At 49.9% G+C, this 23502-nt stretch overlaps 13 protein-coding genes across 13 annotated transcripts; 6 read left to right on the top strand and 7 right to left on the bottom strand.

Moving 5' to 3' along the window:
- Positions 1 to 6: 6 nt before the first annotated feature.
- V1518DRAFT_18366 (major facilitator superfamily domain-containing protein) lies at positions 7 to 2231 on the bottom strand. The gene is made up of 2 exons (XM_066900847.1): positions 1748 to 2231; positions 7 to 1688 (listed from the first exon to the last, which is right to left on the bottom strand). The coding sequence occupies exons 1-2, from the start codon at positions 2022 to 2024 to the stop codon at positions 346 to 348; spliced, it is 1620 nt and encodes a 539-aa protein (XP_066761957.1). The 5' UTR covers positions 2025 to 2231; the 3' UTR covers positions 7 to 345.
- Positions 2232 to 2834: 603 nt separating this feature from the next.
- On the bottom strand, positions 2835 to 5823 carry V1518DRAFT_402932 (helicase C-terminal domain-containing protein; the record flags this gene model as incomplete). The annotated part of the gene is made up of 7 exons (XM_066901853.1): positions 2835 to 3614; positions 3664 to 3834; positions 3898 to 4587; positions 4647 to 4742; positions 4790 to 5156; positions 5210 to 5627; positions 5679 to 5823. 7 exons carry the CDS (start codon positions 5821 to 5823, stop codon positions 2835 to 2837), a joined length of 2667 nt encoding a protein of 888 aa, XP_066761956.1.
- A 209-nt stretch (positions 5824 to 6032) lies between these two features.
- On the top strand, positions 6033 to 7800 carry V1518DRAFT_408886 (WD40-repeat-containing domain protein). The gene is made up of 3 exons (XM_066902239.1): positions 6033 to 6616; positions 6673 to 7130; positions 7180 to 7800. Exons 1-3 carry the CDS (start codon positions 6347 to 6349, stop codon positions 7559 to 7561), a joined length of 1110 nt encoding a protein of 369 aa, XP_066761955.1. The 5' UTR covers positions 6033 to 6346; the 3' UTR covers positions 7562 to 7800.
- A 151-nt stretch (positions 7801 to 7951) lies between these two features.
- Positions 7952 to 9516, top strand: V1518DRAFT_439754 (WD40-repeat-containing domain protein). The gene is made up of 3 exons (XM_066906406.1): positions 7952 to 8377; positions 8445 to 8902; positions 8958 to 9516. Exons 1-3 carry the CDS (start codon positions 8114 to 8116, stop codon positions 9319 to 9321), a joined length of 1086 nt encoding a protein of 361 aa, XP_066761954.1. The 5' UTR covers positions 7952 to 8113; the 3' UTR covers positions 9322 to 9516.
- V1518DRAFT_17983 (phosphatase inhibitor-domain-containing protein) lies at positions 9406 to 10550 on the bottom strand. The gene is made up of 2 exons (XM_066900837.1): positions 10199 to 10550; positions 9406 to 10142 (listed from the first exon to the last, which is right to left on the bottom strand). The coding sequence occupies exons 1-2, from the start codon at positions 10428 to 10430 to the stop codon at positions 9817 to 9819; spliced, it is 558 nt and encodes a 185-aa protein (XP_066761953.1). The 5' UTR covers positions 10431 to 10550; the 3' UTR covers positions 9406 to 9816.
- A 971-nt stretch (positions 10551 to 11521) lies between these two features.
- Positions 11522 to 12280, top strand: V1518DRAFT_369741 (DNA glycosylase; the record flags this gene model as incomplete). The annotated part of the gene is made up of 1 exon (XM_066901292.1): positions 11522 to 12280. The coding sequence occupies one exon, from the start codon at positions 11522 to 11524 to the stop codon at positions 12278 to 12280; it is 759 nt and encodes a 252-aa protein (XP_066761952.1).
- A 291-nt stretch (positions 12281 to 12571) lies between these two features.
- On the bottom strand, positions 12572 to 14021 carry V1518DRAFT_424533 (uncharacterized protein; the record flags this gene model as incomplete). Its single annotated transcript, XM_066905869.1, has 3 exons — positions 12572 to 13374; positions 13435 to 13580; positions 13936 to 14021. 3 exons carry the CDS (start codon positions 14019 to 14021, stop codon positions 12572 to 12574), a joined length of 1035 nt encoding a protein of 344 aa, XP_066761951.1.
- A 518-nt stretch (positions 14022 to 14539) lies between these two features.
- Positions 14540 to 15149, top strand: V1518DRAFT_408877 (DASH complex subunit Dad4). The gene is made up of 3 exons (XM_066902238.1): positions 14540 to 14639; positions 14704 to 14748; positions 14814 to 15149. The coding sequence occupies exons 1-3, from the start codon at positions 14580 to 14582 to the stop codon at positions 14925 to 14927; spliced, it is 219 nt and encodes a 72-aa protein (XP_066761950.1). The 5' UTR covers positions 14540 to 14579; the 3' UTR covers positions 14928 to 15149.
- A 452-nt stretch (positions 15150 to 15601) lies between these two features.
- V1518DRAFT_402926 (CRAL-TRIO domain-containing protein) lies at positions 15602 to 16871 on the top strand (the record flags this gene model as incomplete). Its single annotated transcript, XM_066901852.1, has 2 exons — positions 15602 to 15928; positions 16023 to 16871. The coding sequence occupies 2 exons, from the start codon at positions 15602 to 15604 to the stop codon at positions 16869 to 16871; spliced, it is 1176 nt and encodes a 391-aa protein (XP_066761949.1).
- A 1065-nt stretch (positions 16872 to 17936) lies between these two features.
- V1518DRAFT_408869 (uncharacterized protein) lies at positions 17937 to 19228 on the top strand. The gene is made up of 2 exons (XM_066902237.1): positions 17937 to 18198; positions 18253 to 19228. The coding sequence occupies exons 1-2, from the start codon at positions 18151 to 18153 to the stop codon at positions 18961 to 18963; spliced, it is 759 nt and encodes a 252-aa protein (XP_066761948.1). The 5' UTR covers positions 17937 to 18150; the 3' UTR covers positions 18964 to 19228.
- V1518DRAFT_408868 (uncharacterized protein) lies at positions 19146 to 20353 on the bottom strand. The gene has a single exon (XM_066902236.1). The coding sequence runs from the start codon at positions 20296 to 20298 to the stop codon at positions 19333 to 19335; it is 966 nt and encodes a 321-aa protein (XP_066761947.1). The 5' UTR covers positions 20299 to 20353; the 3' UTR covers positions 19146 to 19332.
- On the bottom strand, positions 20202 to 20595 carry V1518DRAFT_408867 (uncharacterized protein). The gene has a single exon (XM_066902235.1). It carries the CDS (start codon positions 20538 to 20540, stop codon positions 20304 to 20306), a length of 237 nt encoding a protein of 78 aa, XP_066761946.1. The 5' UTR covers positions 20541 to 20595; the 3' UTR covers positions 20202 to 20303.
- V1518DRAFT_408866 (uncharacterized protein) lies at positions 20488 to 23278 on the bottom strand. Its single transcript, XM_066902234.1, has one exon. It carries the CDS (start codon positions 22924 to 22926, stop codon positions 20761 to 20763), a length of 2166 nt encoding a protein of 721 aa, XP_066761945.1. The 5' UTR covers positions 22927 to 23278; the 3' UTR covers positions 20488 to 20760.
- Between the last annotated feature and the right edge of the window lie 224 nt (positions 23279 to 23502).

Here is a 23502-nt window from a genome sequence, read left to right as displayed (position 1 = left end):
GAATCAATTTAGGTTTGGCTATGCACATTTCGATGCCCCTGAAAGCTCCCCGCCAGTGGCCGACGTCATCGGACCACGCCTCTGCCTCCGGAGCTGCCCATGCCAACTGCATTTCCAAAACATAACACACACCAACTGCTAGCAAATGATCTTCGCGAGCTGTCAATAATTTTGAAAGAATTACGTCATCAACTTCAAATAACTAACAGGAAACCTTTGCTGTCGAAGATATCCAGCAAACAATATATGCACTCCAATATACCAATAGCCATGATGCAAGCAGACGGACGACATCACCAATGCAACTCAACGAGACAAACTAAGCATAGACTCCAGCAACTTTTCTCACACAGGCGATGGTGCAGTAAGCTTCATTTTTGACAACGCTCGAATGCGCGGACCGAACTTATAAAAGAAATATGGGATCGGTGCCAAGATAAATGCCAGACAAGCCAGCAGAGTACAAGCCCACTTTGGCGTCAATTTAGTAAACATCTGATCCGCAAACAGCGGGAAAGTCGCACCCAAAATCGAACGGAGAAGCGAGTTGCCCGCTAGCGCGGATGCTGCATAAATCAGATAAGCGTCCACGAGATAGCTGAACATGCTGAGGAACACCAAGATCAAACCAAATCCAAAGACAGCACCGCCGATAGTGCTCACGATCCAGTGAACGTGTAGAAGACTGCCCCATCCAAACCACAAAATACCGATCGGAAGAATAATCGCACCAGCAATCGAGTATGGGAGACGACCCTCAGGGTAGATCATACCGTCACCGCGCTCCTTCGTCAGTCTCACGTACAACCTTGTCTGCGCCGGTGCAGTACAAATACCACACATGATTCCAAATCCAAGACCCAAAAACGGTAGACCACCGGTTCCGGCGCCCCATCCTCGCTCATCCTGGAACACGACCGGATACGCAATGAAGTTCATATACAGAATAGCATAAATCAGAGCGCAGTACACTGCGATGCAGAGAACTATAGGCTCAGTAAACAGCATGTAAACCGGTCTCACGATACTAACACGAAGGTGAGAAAAATGGGAGATTTTTGTAGTTTCATGTGCCGCGTGTAGGTTCATATTGCCTGTCTCCTTACGTAATCGAGCGGCTTTCCTTTCTAGCAGAGTGCGACCATAAGTTTCTGGCATCAAAAACAACAGGACAATGAACTGTACGCCACTAATAATCAAGATCAGCCAGAACGTCCATCTCCAACTCACGTATTCGACTAGGAAGCCTCCAATGATAGGCCCAAGCACAGGCCCGGCAAAGGGGGCACCAATGAAGAATGACATGGCAGTTCCTCGCTCGGCAGGCCGCCACATGTCGCTGAGCGTGCCACCGGCATTACTGATAGGTGAGGATCCAGCAATACCACTAATAAGACGGCACACGAGAAGAGTTGCTGCGTTGGGAGCTAACGCACAGCCTATTTGAAATAGCATGAAGAAAATCCAGGATGAGCGGTACACCAGGTTGCGCCCGTATACCTCAGACATCGGGGCAAAGACCAAGGGCCCTGTCGCAAATCCCATGACATAGAATGTGAGGCCGAGCGTAATGACGGTCCGACTGACATTAAAGTCGGCTGCAATTTCTGTGATACCAGCAGTGAAAATAGATGACGCCAGTGCGACGCAAAAGGTGACCAGTGCTGCCACCATCGTGATAAACCACTCTGTTAGAAGTGTTAGCAAGCACAACCCCGAGCAATAAAATAGCCAGGAATAGTAATACTTTTTGAATTCTTCCAGTTAAATGGATTCTCAGGGTCGTCGGGCCCATCCCACGCCACAATATCTGGGTTCAAAGACTGCGCTCGACTCATACCCTTCTCAACTTCCTCTTCCTGCTCGTCCGGGGACATATCAATCGCGCCGGAGCGAATTCGCCTCAGCTCAAGAGGGGAAAACTGGTCCCTGTCGGCCTTAATTGCCGCCATCTCACAATCCTCAGCATTGTTAATAAAACTAGCCTCCTTCAGCTCGGTGCTGGCGGACGAGCCAGAATTCATGCTGAACAGCCTACAGAAAATCAAGAACCGTCCGATGGAGAAACGTGCAACGAGCAGCGGAGTAGCAAGAGCAACTCCACGTGTGCAGGAAAGCCGGCGGGGCAAAAGCGGTAGTCATCCTTGCGTCCGGCTTTGCATATAAGAGGGTGACCACATACAGCTCGACGGTTAGAGCGCGGAAGCTAAGACGGAAAAGAAGGGCCCTGCGCGGCACCAACAAGGCAATTCCACATGGTCTAAGCCGAGTGAGTCAATCATTGCCGTACTCGCCGGCCGCGCTTCCAGCTGTTTTGCTCCTGCTCAGGGGCCGGTGCCAGCTCGTGAAGAATTAGTCAGCTCCTTATCCGTGCGGCTTACCGCGTTCGTGTTCGGAAACTCAGGAAAGTCTTTGACCGCATAGACCGTCACTGGCTGATGCCTGGAGCACTCTGTCCACCGTACGTGGCTGGACTGGATGTATTGTGGAATCGCAGACCTACTGGACAATACCTGCGCACTGCGCATCCTCGGAGGAGTATGGAGTGCTTGGCCGCGTCAATTCGACTCGCTAATCCAACTTTAAATTCCTTGGTGCGGAACAAACGGATTGTCGGCATCCGCTTCTTAGCTAAAGCCGGTGCCCAAACTCCTGACAAACACATAACTCCGTCCGCTCTTAATTCACGGCCCGCACGCGCCTTGGCAAGCAACGACCCCCCGTCATTTCTTGGGCAGCAGCTTATCTAGCTAACATTGAAGATGTACCTACCTACCAGCAACTGGCCAATCTTCTTATTGGCGCTGCACAAGTTTAGCTGCCACAAATAACTTTCACTTGCTTGCAAAGAACTTGCGGGCCTGCTTCAGAATACTTCCAATATTACCAGCACTGTCCGACCCGCTCCCCATGCGACTTCTGATCCACTTTGGCAACTTCCTGTGAATTCGCTCGCTTGCATAGCGACAGTCAGCAAATAGAATGACTGCGTAATCGTTCGCGTGTCTGATTCCGCGGCCTATACTCTGGTTGACGGCGCGCATGCAGACGTTTTCGTAGTAGTCCTGAGATGCTTGATCTGCTTCCTTCTTGCATATATCTCGGATCCTAGCCATCAGTGGGGCAGGGATGTCAGATTCTGTAGTATACTGGTCCTTCAGCTTTAGCAGCTCGCGTCGCTTTACTTCCGAAGAGGTCATGTCTTCCACGTATCGCCGCTTCGCAATCATGTCCGCGGATCTTGCGTTTGGAAACGGAAGGCCAACCATAATAATTCCGCGAGCCAGTTGATCCGAGAAATTTATACCCTCCGACATCTTTCCGCCAACAACGGCGAGCAATATCGCTCCTGTCGTTGATGTTCCCGTAGTTCTACTGCTCAACATCTGTGCATATTCGGATAAGACGCCATCAACCTCGGTAGCTTCGCGAGGTTCCTGGAATATAGCCTTACGTTTGTTGATCTGATCCCATAATGAGACCAAACTATTAGGCTGTTGTTTTTGCCACGAGATGCACACTTGCTCCATGTACTTGTAACTTGGAAAGAACACCACCATGCCGTCGGGTATTACGTAGCACAGATTCGAAATAGTACGACCAAGTTCCTTAGCCTACCAAAATTAGAAGCACATCAAATCCTCAATACATCCTGCAACTCACACTACTTTCAAGACCTTGTTGATCAAACGAGAACTTCAATTCCTTGCCGCTTGGTCCGCTCATAATCGTCCATGCGGCTAAGTTTTGCGGTGGAATAACATGGTCGCTAGACAAAATCCGTATTTTGTTGTCGGGGACATAAGGAAACAAATATTTCTTGTAGTCGGATATCTGCTGTCGTGTTAGATGCGACACATCACAGCCGTTCATAGCTGTTACATTACAGCGACTTACGGGCTCCATAGTTCCTCCCGCTAATATCACGCATCGTGCATCTTCCACAACGGATCTGAAGTGAAAACTCACGTCGAGAAGCAAATACTTTAGATATTTCTCACAGGTAGTCTGCTCAAAGAAGATTTTGCCTTCATCTGAAAGATTCGATAGCGTCATTATGAAAGCCATGACTTTCGATAACGTTGGAACTGAAGAAAATTGCCGTTGTACTGGCCTATTCTTGGAGTTCTCCTTGCGCGCCGCTATGTCTGCTAAATTGGTAAGATGTCCTACGTAGCTCTCAAGTTTCCACGCCAGTTTGCTCTTCTCAAGATACGTCTCTATCTTATGTAAGTTGATAGTATCAATGGACTTGTTCTGAAGAATGTCATTCTGTACAATTTCCGTGCCATTGGAGCCAGAAAAATTCTGCAAAAAGTTCTTGAGAACTGTCAATAGTTTGCATATCTGCGTAATATAAGCCTTATTTCCGACGTTCAGCTTGTTAGAGAATTTCTTCAGATAAGCCTCCAGCGCCTGTGACGATCTCTCAACATCGGATAGGGAAATAGATTGAGAAAATAAAGAAGATATCGCATCGATAAGATTGTGTGCCTCATCGATAATTACGACATGGTTCTTAAGAGATAGCGATAGTGCTCTGCGGTTGCTGCTCTGAAGCAAGAGTGGGTAAGGCAAAGTCACGATCTTCAAATTTGTCAGTGACTTGCCAGGACTGAACTCACAATGACAATCTCACAACATACCTCGGTACTCTTGACGGCGCTCCGGCTGGCGTAGTAAGAACACACATCCATAGATTTGCCTATATCAGCAAGATCTTCGATATCATGAATGTGTGCCTGGTAAATTAGTAAATATTCCGCAACTGAGTGCAAATTCCCCATACCAAAATCCTGTCTCGAAATTCCCTTGTCTTGTTTCGACCCTCCGCTTCGTGTTCGTTCATCATATACGGACAACGCTTATCGCCGCTATTATGCTGTAATTCGGCGCACCGGTCATTAATATCTGTCACATTACGGAGCCGCGAAATCGTAGGATGAATGCATAATTGCTTGCGTGACGAAAGTGGCACATGATGTAGTTCACCGTTTCCAGAATAAAGCTCCGACGGAGGAAAGTGCGGTAACTTGAGCTGCTCGACAAATTGTGTGAGTTGAGAATGCGTTCTGGAGGCATAGAATATTTTGGTCTCTCCATCGAACTCGTCGTTATCATCATCGCTGTCATCATGGTTTGTGTTCGGATTGAGTCTAAATCATGTGAAAATGCAGCTCAAAAATTGAAGCACGCATATCAGAAATACCTGTGTAATAATGCTTGCACTTCACTAGATAGATTACTCTCGCCAGTGCTTGCGGCAGCCTGTGATGCATCTGAGTCATCAGTCCAGTCCTTGACCAGAAACTGATTTTCGTCACTGGATTCGTTCTCCTTAGATCTCTTGCGACCCGATGATCTGCTGTCGCCCGTAAAAATACGAGTCTTGCCAATCGCAGCTTGGTCTCTTGCTTCCGATTCTCTAACTCTGCGCAACCGATCCTCGAGTCGCTTAAACTTGCGCAAGCGGTTATCGCGAAGAATATGCTGCTGGTATTCCCGTACCCATGCTGGCTCAGATGAATCCTCACCGTCATCGCCGGTGGCAGACTCCAGTTCGAGTCTTTGATGATCTCGCAGCCATGTCATTGCCCCGCAGATCAGCGACAAAGATTTTCCGGTTCCTGGTCTCAGCATTAGTAAATTAAGACAGCTCCTGTTAAATGTGGCCGTACCTGTTGGACTCTCGAATATTCCAATTTTGCCGTCGTTGATCGTGTCATACAGAGCATTCATAAAGTCTACCTGGATAGCATATGGCTGAAACGGGTGATGAAAGTCCCTCGCATTTTCTGGGCTGCATGACTCGCTACTTGGCATTATCTGGCATGTACTCTGTCGGCGTCTTCGCCCTGATGATAGTGGAATCGTCGCGCGTGCTGTGACTGACGCGTCCGTCGATTAATACCAGTCCCAACCGACGCGTGGATATTCAGCAAATGTGCGTACACAGTCTCACGTGCCCATTAGCAAATAGCTTACAAATCAAAGTTGAGGATGCGAACTCCCTCTCTTTGTGTTCTCTTTATAACTTTCCTTGCGTCGTAACACCGACAAGGATCGGTGACAACACAGAAAGGCTTGATTACCACCACAGTAGTGCTTAAACGTCTCAGAAGCATTTGCTGCTGCTTCAGCTTCATATTTATAGGCTATTCTCACAGTCTATTTCTAAGCTCGCCACGTTTGCGTCTGAGACCACTTCCCTAGATTTGGTCTGTCGCACTGGTAACCTACAACAGGAAGAGCTTTCCAAACATACGTTGACATCTGTGGTTACATCAATCGTCAGAGTCCTTATATGTTTGGATAAACTGAGTCATAGTTCTCATTCACGACTCAAATGTCTCTATTTTTGTCGAACAGATCGATAATCTCTGCTGCACAATCTAAAGTCGACGCGGCTGCTGGTGAAGCACCAAAAGACAAAGAAATAGCTCAGTCTCCTGAAGACTCAGTCTCAGATATATGTTTCTCGCCACAGGCCGATTACTTGGCTGCTGCATCGTGGGATCACAGAGTGCGGATCTACGAGGTTTCCAAATCCGGTGACTCGGAAGGAAAGGCACTCTATGAACACCAGGCGCCGGCATTGAGCGTTCACTGGTCTCCTGTTAGTATAAGTGTCTTGTTGAGTTGTGATCTGTTACTAATGTGAGACTTCGTTAGGATGGAACGAAGGTAGTGTCAGCTGGATCTGATAGAGCCGGTCGACTCTTTGATTTGCAGACCGGCCAGAGCTCACAGATCGCCGCTCACGACGCGACTATTCGATCTATCCGATTTGTTGATGTTGGAAATAGCAGCCAGCCGATCGTCGTAACCGGATCATGGGACAAGACGCTGAAATACTGGGATTTGCGGGCACAAACTCCTGCTCTCACCGTTCACTTACCCGAACGAGTATACGCGATGGACGCCAAAAAGAAACTTCTTATCGTTGGCACTGCTGATCGAAAGCTCAGTTTCGTCAATTTGGATCATCCCGATCGTATCTCAAAGACTATCGAAAGCAATTTGAGGCGGCAGACTCGCGTCCTTGCTGTGCACCCCAACGCAGATGCATATATGGTTGGAAGCATCGAAGGACGCTGCGCGTATGCCTATATCGACGAACAGGAAAACAAGTACGTGTTTTTCAAATCTTGCTTCTATGGCAGGGTTAACAGTCAACAGGAAGAGCGGAATAACGTTTAGATGTCATCGAGAACCTGCCACAACAGCCCCTCGAGCTGAAACCAACATATATTCAGTGGATGCAGTTGACTTCCACCCTACTACCAACATATTTACTACCGCAGGCTCGGACGGAGCATTTAATTTCTGGGATAAAGACGCGAGAAGTAGAGTGAAGGCCTACTCTGGGGGTGGCGGGTCGATACCTTGCACCGCATTCAACAAAACCGGATCCATATTCGCATACGCAATTAGTTATGACTGGAGTATGGGGCACCGATTTAACAAACCAGATTATCCCACAACCATCAAATTCCATATCATACGAGATGAGGATATCAAATCTTCTGCTGGGAAGAAGCATACTGGACAAAAGAGATAAAAAACTGTTGACGTAAGTGCAGCGGTCGAGTCAAAAACACACCTATTGGGACAGACTATCTATAAGTGCTAGGCGTGTGTGTTTATTTGTCGATTTGCTTATCAGCTGTGTATATGCTCGCTAGCTGTTATGTGATACTTCGTTAGCTTACGCTCTGACAATTGTTTTGTGGGCGCGGAAGATGATGAACATTTGAGACACAAAAAGTGATTAGAATATCTAAGATAATAGTCAACGGCAACAAGACAGAGAGCAAGACTGAATTTTACGAAAATCAGCTCTGTTACCGTAATTAGTCAAGCCTGCAATAGTGGCGGAGTTGGGGTTTCGACGCGTTAGAGATGAGCCCAGGTTTGTGCTAGGCGCATAAACACGAAAGTTCGTGAACCTTATGGAGGAATTTCGACCTGGGGCGACGACAGAGCTCTTCCAGCCAGCCCTAGCCACGACTCTTTCCTAACTTCCACCCACCGGGCCACGATTCTGCAGTCACGGACGACTTACTTTTCGTGTTTGCATATAGAAGTGCATGTACAATAGTGACAGATCACAATGTCTTTTTTTGGTGCTTCGAGCTCGTCCATGGGGACGTCGGTACAGACTGGAACCGCGGCCGAACTGCAGAATGACCGCGACATAACGTCCCCACCGGAGGACTCAATCTCCGACATTTGCTTTTCGCCACAGGCGGACTTTTTAGCAGTTTCGTCTTGGGACAAGAAGGTTCGGATTTACGAGGTTGCGGGAAACGGTGATTCGCAGGGGAAGGCTCTATACGAGCACCAAGGACCTGTGCTTAGCGTGCACTGGTCAAATGTGAGTTTTCATTTTGCTGATCCCGATACATGCACTGCCCAATTCAGATTTTAACACGCATGCATAGGATGGTACGAAAGTTGTCTCTGGCGGATCGGACAAGGCGGGTCGGTTATTCGACGTACAAACAGGACAGAGTTCGCAAATCGCGGCGCACGATGCGACGATTCGTGCCGTTCGATTCGTTGACGGCGGCAACAGCAACCAACAAATTGTTGCCACGGGTTCATGGGACAAGACACTCAAATATTGGGATCTACGGCAACAGACGCCGGTGCTAAGTGTGCAGTTGCCGGAGCGTGTGTACACTATGGACGTGAAACAGAAGCTTTTGGTTGTTGGCACTGCAGAGAGGCACATTTGCATATTCAATCTAGACAATCCGGGACAGATTTTCAAGACGACGCAGAGTCAATTGAAGTTTCAGACTCGCGTTGTTTCATGTTATCCGACGGCAAACGGATACGCGTTCGGCAGTATCGAAGGACGATGCGCGATTCAATATGTGGACGAGCAAGAACAACAGTAAGTGTTTTTGGACTAAATAAAGGAAAGACTCACGCTAATACGTCATCGACAGAAAACTGGGCTTTTCATTTAAGTGTCACCGAGATGTAGCCACCACCGGCCCACGGTCAGAGTCCAATGTTTACTCCGTCAACGCCATTTCCTTCCACCCAGAGCATGGCACTTTCTCTACCGCCGGCTCGGACGGCACGTTCCATTTCTGGGACAAGGACTCCAAGCATAGATTAAAAGGCTACACCAATGTCGGTGGCACGATCTCAAGTACTGCCTTCAACCGCAATGGTTCCCTGTTTGCCTACGCCATCAGCTACGACTGGAGCAAAGGGTACCAGTTCAACCGGGCGGACTATCCTAACACGATCAAGTTTCATGCTACGAAAGACGAAGAGGTAAAACCACGACCAAAGAAACGATAGGTACATGGTAGTGATCACAGACGAAGAAGCTTTTAGTGCTCAGGTAAGCCGCTAACTCCTAACTCTCTTTAAGGCTAATCATTCAAACAAGTGCATCACCGTGTCAGTGATTAAAATTTGTAAGATTTATTAGTTAGTGCAAAGAAAAAGAAACCTTGTATTCTTATGTAATAATATACAACTTTAGAGTGCGATGCGATTATAATCGTCGTGAGGAGATATAGTCTAGTCATCACGGCTTCTCATGTCCAAGCCGGCTTGTCATGTCGAAACCCCGATTCAAGCCTCAAGTAGCCTGAACTTCACAGTTCTGTTTCATTACCACAAAAAATAACCACCTCCGGCTTCATGGGAGAATTTTGTATGTACCAAACAAACGCCAAACATATGGATCTCAAGCCGAACCTGTGATATATTATGTCGCTCGCGGTGCTTCGCGAAGTCGCCGTCCAATAATAGCAATCATGTCAGCGCTTGTTTCGAAACCACCATAGCCTAAGTATTGGATTTCGGAGTATATTTTGGCTGGCGTTCGTAGGCATTCGGCTTGGAACTCGCTGACTTTCGCGTCCGTCGAGATCGGTGATGGTGATGATGATGATGATGGTGATCGTGCGAGCAGCTTGCCGGGGCGTTCTCATCGGTTGGGTGGTCCTTCTGAGAGTCTGGGTTCTGGTTGCCTTTGCAATCACTGATCTTGTCGCTGTTGTGTTCGTTACCGCTGTTTTCACCGTCGCTGCTGTCATAGCTGTCAGACGATGATGAGCTGTCGTCCGAAGAGCTTTCGTCGAACGCGCGCTGTTTGTGGAAGATACAACATACTGCAAATAGATGTTAGCACAAATCACCCCAGAACATAAGCAACTCATGAACATACTCTTAGACTTCTTCTTGCCCATGCCCTCATTGTCAATCACATCATCGCTCCATGCAACTCGCCTGTCTGACACTGGTCCGCCGCGTAAACGCAGCGTTCCCACCACAATATTATCGTCCGCAGTCTCGCTACCGGCACTAAGTCCGCCATGACCTTCGTGATATACGGTGGTTTCTTCGACGACTAGTGACGGGCCTCTCGACGCAGCTGTCGCTTGTTGTTGCCGTTGCATGTTTAGTTTCGAATAGCACAATGACGTCAGTGACCGTGATAGCGGAAGTGAATTGGAAGGCAGTTCGGGAATTTGCTCAAGGCTCTGTGCTGCCACTGCCAATAGTAGCTGAAGAAGTGAACGAATATCGATACAGGAATAGTAGGTCTTCTAGGATATGCACGGCGTGGTGGCCAGTAGCTAGAACTTGCAACAGAATTATGCGATCACGCGTCCAACACGACTACGAACGGCAAGCATATCACGTGACTACTGACTGCGGACGAGAATGATTGCGCAAGCAGAACTTAATGCGAATTTTGTCTGCATCGATCTGATATATGTGACAAGCATTCCTTCTAAAGAGCACCTTGCAATTCTCAGATTTACAACATCGCAGGCAAGTATAACTAACCATCGGTAGTCCCCTGCACCCCAGACTTGTGAATCTCTCAACTGTTCACGTGATCAGATAACATAGGTGAACTTTAAGTGTGACATGGACGACGACTTGGCTCCAGTACTGCGAACTCCAACTCTCGCGCTGTTCGACTTTCAGGTTCCAAGGTAGATCTCGCATCGTCGAAGACTCACATATACCTGTCGTCTATTCATTAAATACAGCGACGAGGGCGCTACGATTGGCCACCACGATAGCCGTCTAATCAGCCTCCCGCGTCATCATGACTTCTACTCGTATCACACGAAGCGCCGCGGCACTCGCTTCGACTGCTCTACTAGCTCGTCTCGAAACCGCCACTTCGGAGAGAAAATTGACAGATGCATTTAAATCCAGCAAACGCAGCGCGTCGTCATTGTCAGCTCCTGAGAAGGAAATTGGAATGGAGGCGTCAGCATCGTCGTCGCCAGCGAATAGGCGGGGACGACCGTCAAAGCAATTGAAGGTTGAGGATGAATCCACAGACTCTGTAACAACACCAGTAAGGCCGCTGCGGAAAACCAGGTCCGTCAAAATAGCAAAAGACGACAGCGACGCGGCAGAGACAAGCATCAAGGACGAGGACAAATCGAACAAGAAGAGCGCACCAGTTTTACTGACCGCTGCTGATATCCCTGAGCCTGTGCCGTCCGCGACCAATAATGAGTTGTTGATGATAATCCCCAAATCATATGAAAAGGATTTCACTATCGAGGCGGCAGTCAATCACCTCGTATCTATCGAGCCGCGGTTCGCGGAAATTGCCGCCAAATATCCCTGCGAGGTGTTTAGCCAACACACTCTCGAGACGCCTGTGAACCCATTCGATGCACTCGCGACTAGCATACTCGCACAACAAATCAGTGGATCGGCCGCCAGAAGTATCAAAAAGCGATTTTTGCAGTTGTTTAGCGGGGATGAGAAGCTGCCTGATTCTCATCCGGCATCTGATAGCAACAGCTTGAACGAACAAATAATGAAAGGCGTTTTTCCGACTCCATATGAAGTGCTCCAACTAGATATCCCTACTCTGCGCAGCGCTGGACTATCACTGCGCAAAGCGGAGTACATGCTGGACTTGGCTGCAAAATTTTCAACAGGCGAGATCAATGCGCACGATCTGATCACGTTGCCCGATGACGAAGTGATTGAAATGTTAGTCAAAGTCCGCGGCCTTGGTATTTGGTCGGCTCAGATTTTCCTCATGTTTGCGCTGAAGCGACAAGACGTGTTTCCAATTGGCGATCTTGGCTTGCAGCGTGGAATGGCGATCTGGTTCGGCAAGAATATTTCACTTGCGAAAGGTTCGAAGGGAAAGTTCAAGTACATGAGTGAAGAAGAAATGATTGAGAAGTCAGACCCTTACAAGCCATACAGAACACTATTTACATGGTACATGTGGCGGGCGACGCAGACAATCCTGCCAATTTAGCACTCGAATAATAGATGATAACCAGCTATATTCACGCAGTTAATTATGCCCGACACAACGCATAGTAAAGAGAAATTCTAACCGATCTAAATATACAAAGAGAGAATGAAAAAAAACCTAAAAAAAGCCGTGCAAAAATCTCCTACTCAATCAAAAGAATGAGCCAATTATAGATAAACCATCTTTCGCCCAATCTCCGGATATTCTCGTCTGTGTACTGTTAAAATTTTCCAAAATAATGATGTAGTTAATGATTTGTCGTTGTTATGAACCACGTGTTGGGTAGAAAAATTACTCAGTCTTCTTGGTAGATGAAGAGGCTTCCATCTTGGTAGCAGCTTTGGCAGCAGCTTTGGCAGCCTTTGCCTTCTGGCGGGCTAGTCGGTCTGCCTTAGCCTTGGGGCCAGCCTCGGTGTCCAGAACATAGTCCCACCATCTGAAGGAAGACGCATAGTTGCCAATGAAGTAGCGGTGATGATCATCGTGATGATCAGCACCCGCCCAAAAAGGCAGAAAATGGTGGAGCGACCAGGGAAACTCATAGCCGGAGTGAGCGTCAACAGCCTGGAAAAGACGTAGAATAATCCAGATGTAGACGGTGAAAATGTGGAGGTTCTTGGTGAGGGCACACCACAGAATAGGCGAGCCGACAGTACCAAGACCGAGAACCATGACCTCAATTGGCGACGCGTACTCGGCAGCAAGACCGAAAGGCGCAGAGTACAGATGGTGCTGCTTGTGGATGTACTTGTAGAAGGGACCGTAGTGGAACAGACGGTGGAACCAGTAGTGCCAGGTGTCCTCCATGCAGAAGAAGAGAGCGATTTGGTAGAACATGGTAAGGACAGAGGGGAAAGGAACGCCGTACGAAAGGCCGAAGTATGTGCAAATGGGGTGGAAGACCCAGATCTGAGGCAGCTCGACGGTGAAGTGTGAGAGCAGCACCGCGGAGGTACATTGCCACTGCTCTTTGAGCGAGTTAACCTTGCCCTGCTGGATTTTGTACTTGTGGAAGTAAGGAATGAAGTCGATGATCATCCACGGGATGCAGCGACCGAAGTAGAAGAGCTCATGCAGAACAAAAGTCATGATGCCTGTGAAGAGCGATGCGTTAATAAATTGCCGAGACGACGCAAAAAATAGATAAACCATACCAGTGGCGAGGACATCGTTCTGCATCCACGTGTACCATGAAGCCCACAGAGTCTCAAGACCATTGTACTGGGGGTAGGACTCGGCGACGTTCTTGTAGGTCTGAATAATTGAAGCGTCCGCCTTCGCAAGATCGTAGATGGACGACCTGTTTTACACAATTAGTACCGACACGACGCGTGGGGAGGGCACGCGATGGACCCACATACATTTTGGAGGGCTTTCTTAAAAAAACTGTACCGTTGAGGACGTGTGCCGGTGTGCACGAAGTGACGAATTGCGCCGGATAAGACCGAAAGCAGGAGACGGGCGACGATTTGGTTGAGCAAAGACGACTGAGAGAGAGCGAAGGACGCAGGAAGGCGGGACTTAAGAGGGCGAAGAAGACGCAGGCGGTGGTCCGATGGACCCTCGCTCTCGCCCTTGCCCCTGGCGCCCACGTCTCGGGAAGTGGCGTTGTCCCTAACGCCCAACTTGCTCGCACGCCCGATCCGAGCTCGTACTCGCGCTCAACGCCGCAGACACACACGCAAGCCTCGTATCCGGATCTAGTGCTACGCCACTGGGCAGACACACTCGGGTCCGCCATCCGTGTTCGGGCTGTCCTGTGCGTTCGGGCCCTAAAAAGATCACCTTTCTTTGCCGACAACAGTACGCCTAATCGACCTTTATGTCTTCCACGAGAACATTTGCATCATAAACAGGTATTTATTTCCTGCTAAGAATTATCCAATCGCCAGCTGCAAGCTTATTAGTCACGTGAACAACTATCGCCGCTTCGGGTGCCCGCGCGCTGTTCCCCAAGTTTCGAACCGGATCCGAGGCTGCCGCGAAGGAATGCGCAGCGCGTATTTTGACTCTGCGCTAGTAGGTGCCAAATCCCGAGCTTCTCCGACTTCTCCGACTCCAGGGTGAAGGGGTTTCCTTGCGGCGCTTATCAGATCGTCGGCATAAGTGTCGCGTGGTTTGGCTCGGATCGCCGAACCTGACTGTTGCCGCACGTGCGTGATGCTTACCCGGATCAATGCAGGCACACGGTGTTGTGTTACCCGGATCAAGGTGGAACGTGTTCGGACAGTGACCAACACAACAGACGCGTCTGCAACCCGCGTCATCTGTCTGCGCTGAAGAGAGCAGCCAGAGCGCGATGGAGAATCCACACGAACAGGTGCAGAATGCATTGCTGTCGCGGATAATCACTAATGTGGTAAGACGGGCCATGGGAGGCGACGAGCAGCTGAGAGAACTAGTGTGCTAATCTCTACGTGCAGGAGAAACTGAACGAGGCGATCATCGTTCTAAACAGAGTCCTACAGGTATGTTGGCTTGTGGATGTGACATGGAGTTCATAAAACATGACTAACTGCATTCCCTGATGCAGGACGTGAACCGCGAGAATATGAACGTCGAATTGCTGTCACAGATGTGGGAGAATTATCAGCGTAACGTCTTGTTTAACTTGGAAAGCACAGACAGTCTGGAGAGACCTATATGAGAAGGCAGCTTGCGAGAGAGACCATGACTAAACGTACGCGGTTTTGTGCAGCACAGAGGACATAGAGTAATGTTCCGTGACACAGGACGACTGGAAGCACATATCACAGCGACGCAGACTAGAAACAAACAGAGCGCTGAAAACAGAACACAGACGGACAGAGCAGAGAACACAATAATAGTCGACCACACATAAATAGAAGACAATCTGACAGGGCCGAAAGCGTAGTGAAGACCACTGTTGCCCCAAGGGGCAGCGCATACGTGCGTGCGGCTGCGGCTGCGGCTGCGTAGTAATCTGGGAGTCGGACTCGGCGCAGGTCGTAGCCGCCAACCGCCGCCCCTGAGCGCTTCCACTGGTGCTGGCCGCGGCGGCGGCGGAAGTGTAGACAGCGGAGCTGTGGACCTGCGTGTTGGCATTGACGAGGCGGAGCGAGACGCGCATTGCGACCGGCCGAACGGGGGCTGTAGACGCGTAGCAGCGGCCGCGAGCGCGCGGCGCAAGCGGAGACCAGTGGTTCCGCTGCCGGGGCACGAGGAAAACGCTGTGCGCTGCTGCTTCTTGTCGCGCTGCTCCCGTCCAACCCAACTTCTCCGTCCTCCGCGCCCCACCGCTCCGGCCCGCGCCTCCCGCCTGCACTACTCTCCCCTTCACTCGTATTCTCGCACGCAACAATGGTCAGATACGTGCCTTTCACCGAGCCACTGCCTACCTGCAAGCCCATTCCTCGTCCGCCACTTTCCGCGGACGAGGAGGCAAAGTATCAGGAGGTCCTTGAGTACTGCAAGGCCATCAAGGAACTCCCCGTCTCTTCAACTGACAAGACGACAATGCCTCTCAGCGACGAAGAGCAGGCCTGGGTCACCCGCGAGTGCATTCTCCGCTATCTTCGTGCCACCAGCTGGAAGGTCCACGACGCTGAAAAGCGCATTGAGGGCTCTCTTATCTGGCGTCGCGAGTACGGTGTTCACAAACTCACTCGCGACTCCGTCGGTGTTGAAGTACGTTTAGTTTTTCAAGTTCCTCATTTTATTTTTTTTTCTACGACTGGCCATTAGCATTGCGCGCGGTTTCATATACTTACCACTTCTGCAGAATGAGTCTGGCAAGCAAGTCATCCTCGGCTACGACTACAACGCACGCCCATGTCTCTACCTCTTCCCCTCCCGCCAAAACACGGAAAAGTCCAATCGCCAGATCCAGCACCTTGTCTTCAACCTCGAGCGTGTCATTGACTTCATGCCCAGCGGCCAAGAGAACCTGGCACTCCTTATCGACTTCAAGTCTTCCACCAACTCCAAGAACCCCTCTGTTAACCAGGGTCGTCAGGTCCTTCACATCCTGCAGACCCACTATCCCGAACGTCTCGGCAAGGCTCTCGTCATCAACATTCCCTGGTTTGTCTGGACATTCCTCAAAATTATTTATCCCTTTATCGATCCTTTGACGCGTGAGAAGCTCGTCTTTTCCGAGCCCATCGACAAGTACGTGCCTGCTGAGCAGCTCGACGCTTTCTTTGGCGGTAAATCCGAGTTCGAGTATCATCACGACAAGTACTGGAACGCTATGTGCGACATCGCCGACGGAAAGCACAAGAGATACATGGAGCGGTGGAAGTTGCTTGGTGGCGGCGTTGGTCTCTCTGAGGCCGCCCTCCGTGCGGAGACCGACGAGGAAATGGAGGCCGAGGTCAAGAAGGTGGAGGCTCTCGAACAAAAAGCCGAAGCTGAGCTAGGCTCTGCTCCGTCCTCGCCCCAGTCCGCACCTGTCGCCGAGCCCGAGGCTGTCGTCAACCTGCCCTCCGAGATGCTTGGAAACGACAAGACCGCCGAGGAAGCCGCTGCAGATCTCGATGCCCATCACGAGCTTGGCGAGAAGGCCATGGATGCAGATGTTATGCAGCAGTTACAGAAGGTCACCATTGGCGCTGGCAGCTCGGCATAATTGGTTATCTTGTTCTACATCTCCCTTCCTGTTCACTTTTTGTTCCCCTTGTTTCAACGCCACTCCAGATCATTGTCATATAAGCGCCAAGTGTTATTGATATAATTATGCGCTTCATCTTCCCATTTTGTTTTTCCTTTCCGTGTCTTCTAGTTCTGTGTTTCTCTATCTGTTCACTGGTGCTTCGAATCCAGCTCCACTAGCTGCTCTTGCATATGCATGCGCCTGGATAACTGCTAAGCTGTTGCATCCTATTTCCACTTTTCTTTGTTCACAATTATATATTGCTCTTCTGCTCCTTCCTATTTATTGTATGCTGTTCATGTTGTCCTTTTTGTGCTCAGACGGGCTTGTCACGTAGGACGGAAAGTTTGGGAAAGACATAAAAAGCCGGATATAATAGGCTATTGATGCTAGTTAATTCAACAAACTTACTTGGCTGTGCGAGTTAACAGACTCGTCAGCTATATTGCGTAAAGGGGTCTGCTGAACATATCCGACATCCCACATGATAAACGTTTCATAAACCCCTATGAGTAAATTGTCAGCTAGGATGTAAACGTATATCTGGATCATAAGCAGTGGTAAATTGATGGCACACTTTATGAGCAATTGAAATTCTTGAAAGAAAATTTGGCTGTCAGTCAATTTGCTCGGACATTAAACTAGTTTCGTCCGTGGCGTTAAAGATTGGCTCATTTCTTCTTGCAAGATCGTTTATATGAGCAGGCTGCATGATATATGGGACAGTGGTGTATGATATCTGGATTTCTGTGTAGCAGGCTCGTCGCGCATATATTATTAGCAATGTGGCAGCACCGCCGTAGCGTTACAGCCAGTATGATATACGTACAATACACACGTGATTTTGATAAGCGAAGAATAGCATTGTCGAGTAGAATAACCCATAATACTAATTTGAGTTTCTCGTAAAAGTAACAGGTGTTCTGGTAACCAATGTCCTGGTCTTCTCGAGGACGATAATCTTGGAAGACGCATCAGGTAAGGGTTTATTGTTGGGAAGTTTCTCCCGTGCGTGCTGGGCCTTCTGCTCACGAGACTTGTCTTTAAAGTCGGCCGGACCGTAATTATATCAACAATAGATGTCTCTGTTCAACTACGAAGTCGCCCGTCTTGCAATAGTGCACTTTGAATTCAATTTTTTCTCTAAATTTTACTCATCAACGTTCGACTCTAGCGTGCTTCTCTTGGCTATCGCCGTGATGATGTCAACTAGCTTTCCTATGCAGTCTGCAATCGCCAAGAATTCTTAGTGGGAATGCTCGTCATGTTGGCAGCCTGTTGTTTGCCAGCTCGTGATACCAGAGTGAGTATTCACCAATAGTAAAGGGTGATCGTGAACACTGCTGATCTGTCTTAGAAGTCAGGGCCGTGTTCCGTCGCTGTTCTCACTTCCGAAGAGCATGGCACTGCAGGCTCATTCTCTCGGGTGTCTCTGCAATCTGCTATGCCAGCTGCCGCTACTGAGACACCCAACAGCTGCATCGCATGCGCGATAGCGGACAACGAAATTGTGGCTGTTCCTACAGCTTCAACCGGTCCGTTGGCGTCATCAGCTCTTGCCGAACGAACATCGAGTGACACCATGAACATGCAACATCTTGCAACTTCTGAAAACGTGGATAATATCGCGAGGGAGGATACACATATCACTATGACAAATCGGGAGTCTTTGACATTTTCATTTCGTGGTGCCGATAACGATGAGGTTAACCGTGAGAGTGATGCCGATACCGACGAACATTCTGATGCTTCATCGAGAATCATGTCGGACTTTGACAGTTATGTTAGCGACACGGCGTACGCACCCGACCGGGTCAGTGATCCTTCTTGTACGACCAGAAATGCAGACAGGAGACAGCACACAACTCGCTTGACCAAGTTTTGGACTGACCACGCAAAGTCCCTCTTTCGACGCCACAAATCGGATAAACTAGTAAAGCACAGGCCTGCAAAGAAAGTCGTACCAATAGTCGCAGAGGTGGGACCGCCGCACACAGCAGGGTCGGAAGTTGCTGCAGAAGGCCAGGCGCGGCTGACGATAACACCATATTATTATTTGCCCTCATAAAGTTTTTAGCTATATGTTTGATTGTGTTGCGGTCAATACCTTGATTTTTGGTTTTGGGTTTTGATACCTAGTACTGCTGCAGTCACTCGTATGCTAGCATTTGCACAACTGTTGATTTTAGCCTAGTGCTGTGGTGCAGGTTGATACCCCATATTGCGGTCGTGTAGTATAATACTGTTTGGTAATACGGTGAAATGGACTGCTTGAAATTGCCGAACTTTTATTACTCTTAACACTTCGTCGATTTAATATACAGTGATCACGCCATGCTATGCAAATAATGGATACCGCTGTACATATATCGCAACCATACATATGAAATACGCTGAGCGGCTACCAGCACCCTGTGGTTTTGTTTGTAGTATACAGTTATGTAGTTGGCTTAGCGCATTTTCGCTCTTCAGTCGTCCCTGATACAGGACATTTCATAGTGCGCCAGTCGATCGGGTACATCGGCGCTCCCGCTGCCTCGCTGATCGCAAACACGACCCCAAGATCGTTGCGTGCTGTGGTGAGATAATAATTCGTGCCATCGCCAAGCGAAAGCACCTGCGCACGCACAAGATCACCGGGCCGAAAAGACGCCTCAATCCGAACGCGGTCCTTCTCTGTCTCGCGCACGTCCTGCGCGCGGATGACACCGCCGTATTCTTCGGTGGGCTTGCCATCGCCGACGACGACGATCGCGACGACCGCGTTGCGCGGCGTCGTCCGCAAGACGCGCACTAGTACTGTGTCTCCCACATCCGGAACTGCGTTCGTGGCGACTGTGGAGCCAGTTGTGGCGGCGCGGACGACGGAGACTTGAGGACGGCGGCCCGAGAGGAGGGAGTCGTCGCGCGCAGGGGAACCAAATCGTGGGCCGCCCTCACGCGAAGGGGATGCTGAAGATGGTCGTTGTAATCCTCGCGACGTCGATCGCTTATCGCTTCCGTTTCCGCTCGCAATTCCGTTTGTCATGACCGTATCGTTTCCTTCTGCTATTGTCGGCGACGCTCGCTCTCCCCCCTCGGCTGGCCATGTAACAACAACTTCGCCCAACAGCGTCGCAACAACACTACCTACTAAACTTCCTGGAATAAGCGATACCTTGTCGTCCACATATGTGCCTGGTCCCGCGATGTAGTCCCGGGCTGAACATAGTGGTTGTCCTGGGATGGCGAACTTTGGAAACTCCGCGGCCTGTGATGCGTCGCCATCCAGAAAGACGGCCTTTGATGGAGATTCTGGCGAATTTAGTGACATCGTTACGACCTGGCTCGACGTTCTTTCTGTAGTGGACCAATCCAAGGGAACTCTCTCTAGATCATTGCAGACCTTCAAATTGTTCGACATTGTCTTCAAGTTCTATCTGCCATAGAGTTTTTACATCCTGGTTGTAAAGTTTGTTGTACTTCCGCAGATATGCAGGGACTTCCCTGCGGATGTCCCCGATGAGAAGTTCCGGCGACATGTCGTTGCAACGGTTGCACTTTACATGAGCACGCAGCTGGAATCTGCATTCTACTATACACTTCAGACACATCTGCGAGACAAATGATACTCATTAAAACTAAGTGAATACGCTTCTGACTCATACTGTATCATTATCTATCATACATCAATCTCGCAGTATCGAAACTTAAGAATCACTGGTACGCAAAGAGGTCCATTATTTCCGGACCACTCCTCGCCCATTTATATATGTATCAACCTCCAGTTATCGTTTCCATGTATATTGTATCTGCACCTCCGTTCCTTACCGATATACCTAACTTAAACACCGGAACACCATTACCTTACTGCGCATGTAGCAATCTAAAACAAGCGATTCGCGAAGATATGGAAATTATCATCATCGGCAAAGAAGTCATCACTGTCATGCTCATCGATGCCTTCGTCGCTATCGTCATCGCCATCTTCGTCATCATCATAGCCCAAAGGCTCATCCAGAGCCATGCCGTTGTTGCAGTTGCCTCGCAAATTCAAGGTCTGCAAACGGCCGGCGTTGTTTTGTCTCACAAGCGCGTGTTCAGTAATAATTGGGGTTGCCGTGCCACTTGAAGGAGAAGAAGCATGAGAATTGCTAGCTGTCGACGACGCGGCTTGTCCTTTTCTCCTAATCGGCATTACAAGTTCCACTGAATTCATCCAGAGCAGTTCCAAGTTTGGTAGAGCTCCTTTCATGAGCGTCGCCTGTCTTCTGCAAATATCGTATATCCCGCTGCCATAATACACTGACGGCGTGTAATTCAGATAAAGTCGACGTAAATGCGTAAACTTCTTCATATGATCAATCACATCCTCGAAGCGGGTGGTATTCCGCGAAAAATCTATGGCTAGAGACTTGATGTTCCTCCCTGCGCGCGATCGGGCAAGATCCCGCAAATCGTTTAGACTCCACGGCGCAAGAACTATAGTCTGGCCAGCAGCAATGGACCAGACATGAATTGACAGCTTCTTCAGGTGAACTCCGGAAGATAAAGAGCTTCCGGACCATTTGCGTGAGTGCCGGCGAGAGCGCCGGTTGCCGCTGTCTGTTCGACCGAAGTGATGAGGACGTCCGTGTTCGTCCGGGCTATCTTGTGTGCGCAACCATGGTGCAATGTGCATGGACAGCACCTCGGATTCTGTATGTGGCTCGCACAGAATCTTTAAGTTGAGGTTCTCTAATCCGCGCAAATCACGAAGAAGCGTGCTCATCATGAGTGGGCGAGAATCCGGTATCTGTTCAGACTCTGCACCTGGCGAAGATGCTACTTCGGCTGCAGGGATCGGCGTAAGCGGAAATGTGGCCTTTCCGAAGGTAAGATCTAGAGTCTTCATAGTCGACGGTAAGACTGTCTGCTCAGATAGCGTCGTCAAAACACGGTTGTCCATGGTGTCCAGTCTGAGCGTCTTCAGGCTCTCGAATTGCACACACTGGGCGATCAGTGTAATGTCCACCCGAGGGAAACTGAATAGGCCGAGAGAGTCCAGGACGAGCTTGTTGCCCTCATTGTCAAGGCCTCGCAGAAGAACGCGCAAGAACATGGATTTCAAGTGCGTGGTACTTAAAAAGTCCGCGTCTTCGGTGTCTTCAAGCGGCAGTGGCTCGGCAGCTTGCTGTTGCTGCAACAGAGGTGCGTGATTAGCCCACGGATGCAATTGCAGTCCGTCGATATCGTTGTACACCGAGCTGCAGAGGTCGGCACGCTCGGCGACGCGTACGCTCAAGCTCGTAAGCGTTGACTTTGCGGCGTGGATAATCCCATTAACCATGCGCGCTTCATCCAGTGACCGCAAACGTAGAATCCGCAATGACCTTAGCGACAACATCGGTAGTTGCGGTACATTTTTTGGAACAGAGCAAGTCTGAAAAAAAGCGAGCTCAGGAAGACGCAGCACAGTGTCCATCAACTCTACTGGCAGTGCCATCTGGCACGCATTCCATTCGAACGCGCGAACGCGCGGGAGTTGCTCCATGATCGAAGCGACTTTGGTCGCGTCTTCCGCGTCCATAATCATCGGCTGCCGTGGATTCGGACTTTCCAATGTCAACTGCGCGCTTGCGTACGAGAGAGACTGCTGCGATTGTGGCGCTGACAACACAACGCGACGAATAAAGTACGCGTGCGTAGGTAAGTAGGTGACGAGCTTAACAAGTGACGCCGGTGATGCAGGCGTCAGGCGAACGGTGCGATAGAGCTCAGGAATGGCGGCACCATGCAGTGCTCGACTTGCCTGCGACAGCTGGCTGAGTGGAGCATGAGACGGGAATTGTGCGCATATTCTCCAAAATACTTCCACTGGCAACGCGTCGAGCGCGGCACGCGACATGACGCTGTGCTCCTGCTTGCCGTCCACCGGCGTTGCTGGCGTGGTTAGTGCCGACTCGCAGCTGCTGCAGCGGTCGCTGTCCGTGAAGTCCATATCTTCGACGTCGGACACATACGCTGAGCCGTTGAGGTCACCCGCGTGGCGACTGCAGTGGCCTGACTGCATACGGACTGCTGGTGTCGGATGTAGCGTCTAGACACTGTAGAAGAATGCGTTCCTGGTCGCGGGAGACGCGAAGCAGAGCAGCGCAAGGCAGTCGGACTAGTGAGAGCAAGAAAGCAAAGGTACTAGAGCCGAAAGTTGGGGGGTGGCCAATTGTGCGGCAGCAATTGTCATATCGCGGGATTGCGTGGGAGTTTTGAAGGGTCCGGAGAGCAACTCGGAGTCCTCACGATAACAATACCCCCAAAGGCACATCCGGCCGGGACGCGGAGCACGCCCCTTGGCACGCCCATGCAGCGCCACGCATAGCCGCCGCTTTCGCCACCGCCTTCGCCGCCTTGTGCGTTCCGCGTCGGCAGTCGAAATCGGGATAACCTTCCGGGGACCCACCCAAACTCCCAACGGAACAACCCTCTCAACTCCCAAGGCTTGTCCGGAACCTAATTAATCCGCGCCCCTGATGATAGTCCGGCGCTCTCCGCACCATCTCCTGCACGACCGCACTGGCAGGGACTGCAGAGGATGTCTGCGTCGAGCCGACGTGCAGAGCTCCACGTGAAGCCATAGATTGTCGCTACA

Source organism: Limtongia smithiae (genome assembly GCF_038497785.1).
Source record: "Limtongia smithiae strain NRRL Y-17922 unplaced genomic scaffold V1518scaffold_1, whole genome shotgun sequence".
NCBI lineage: Eukaryota > Fungi > Ascomycota > Lipomycetes > Lipomycetales > Lipomycetaceae > Limtongia > Limtongia smithiae.
Note: the sequence above shows the minus strand (reverse complement) of the source record. Positions and strands in the feature narration are given on the sequence as shown.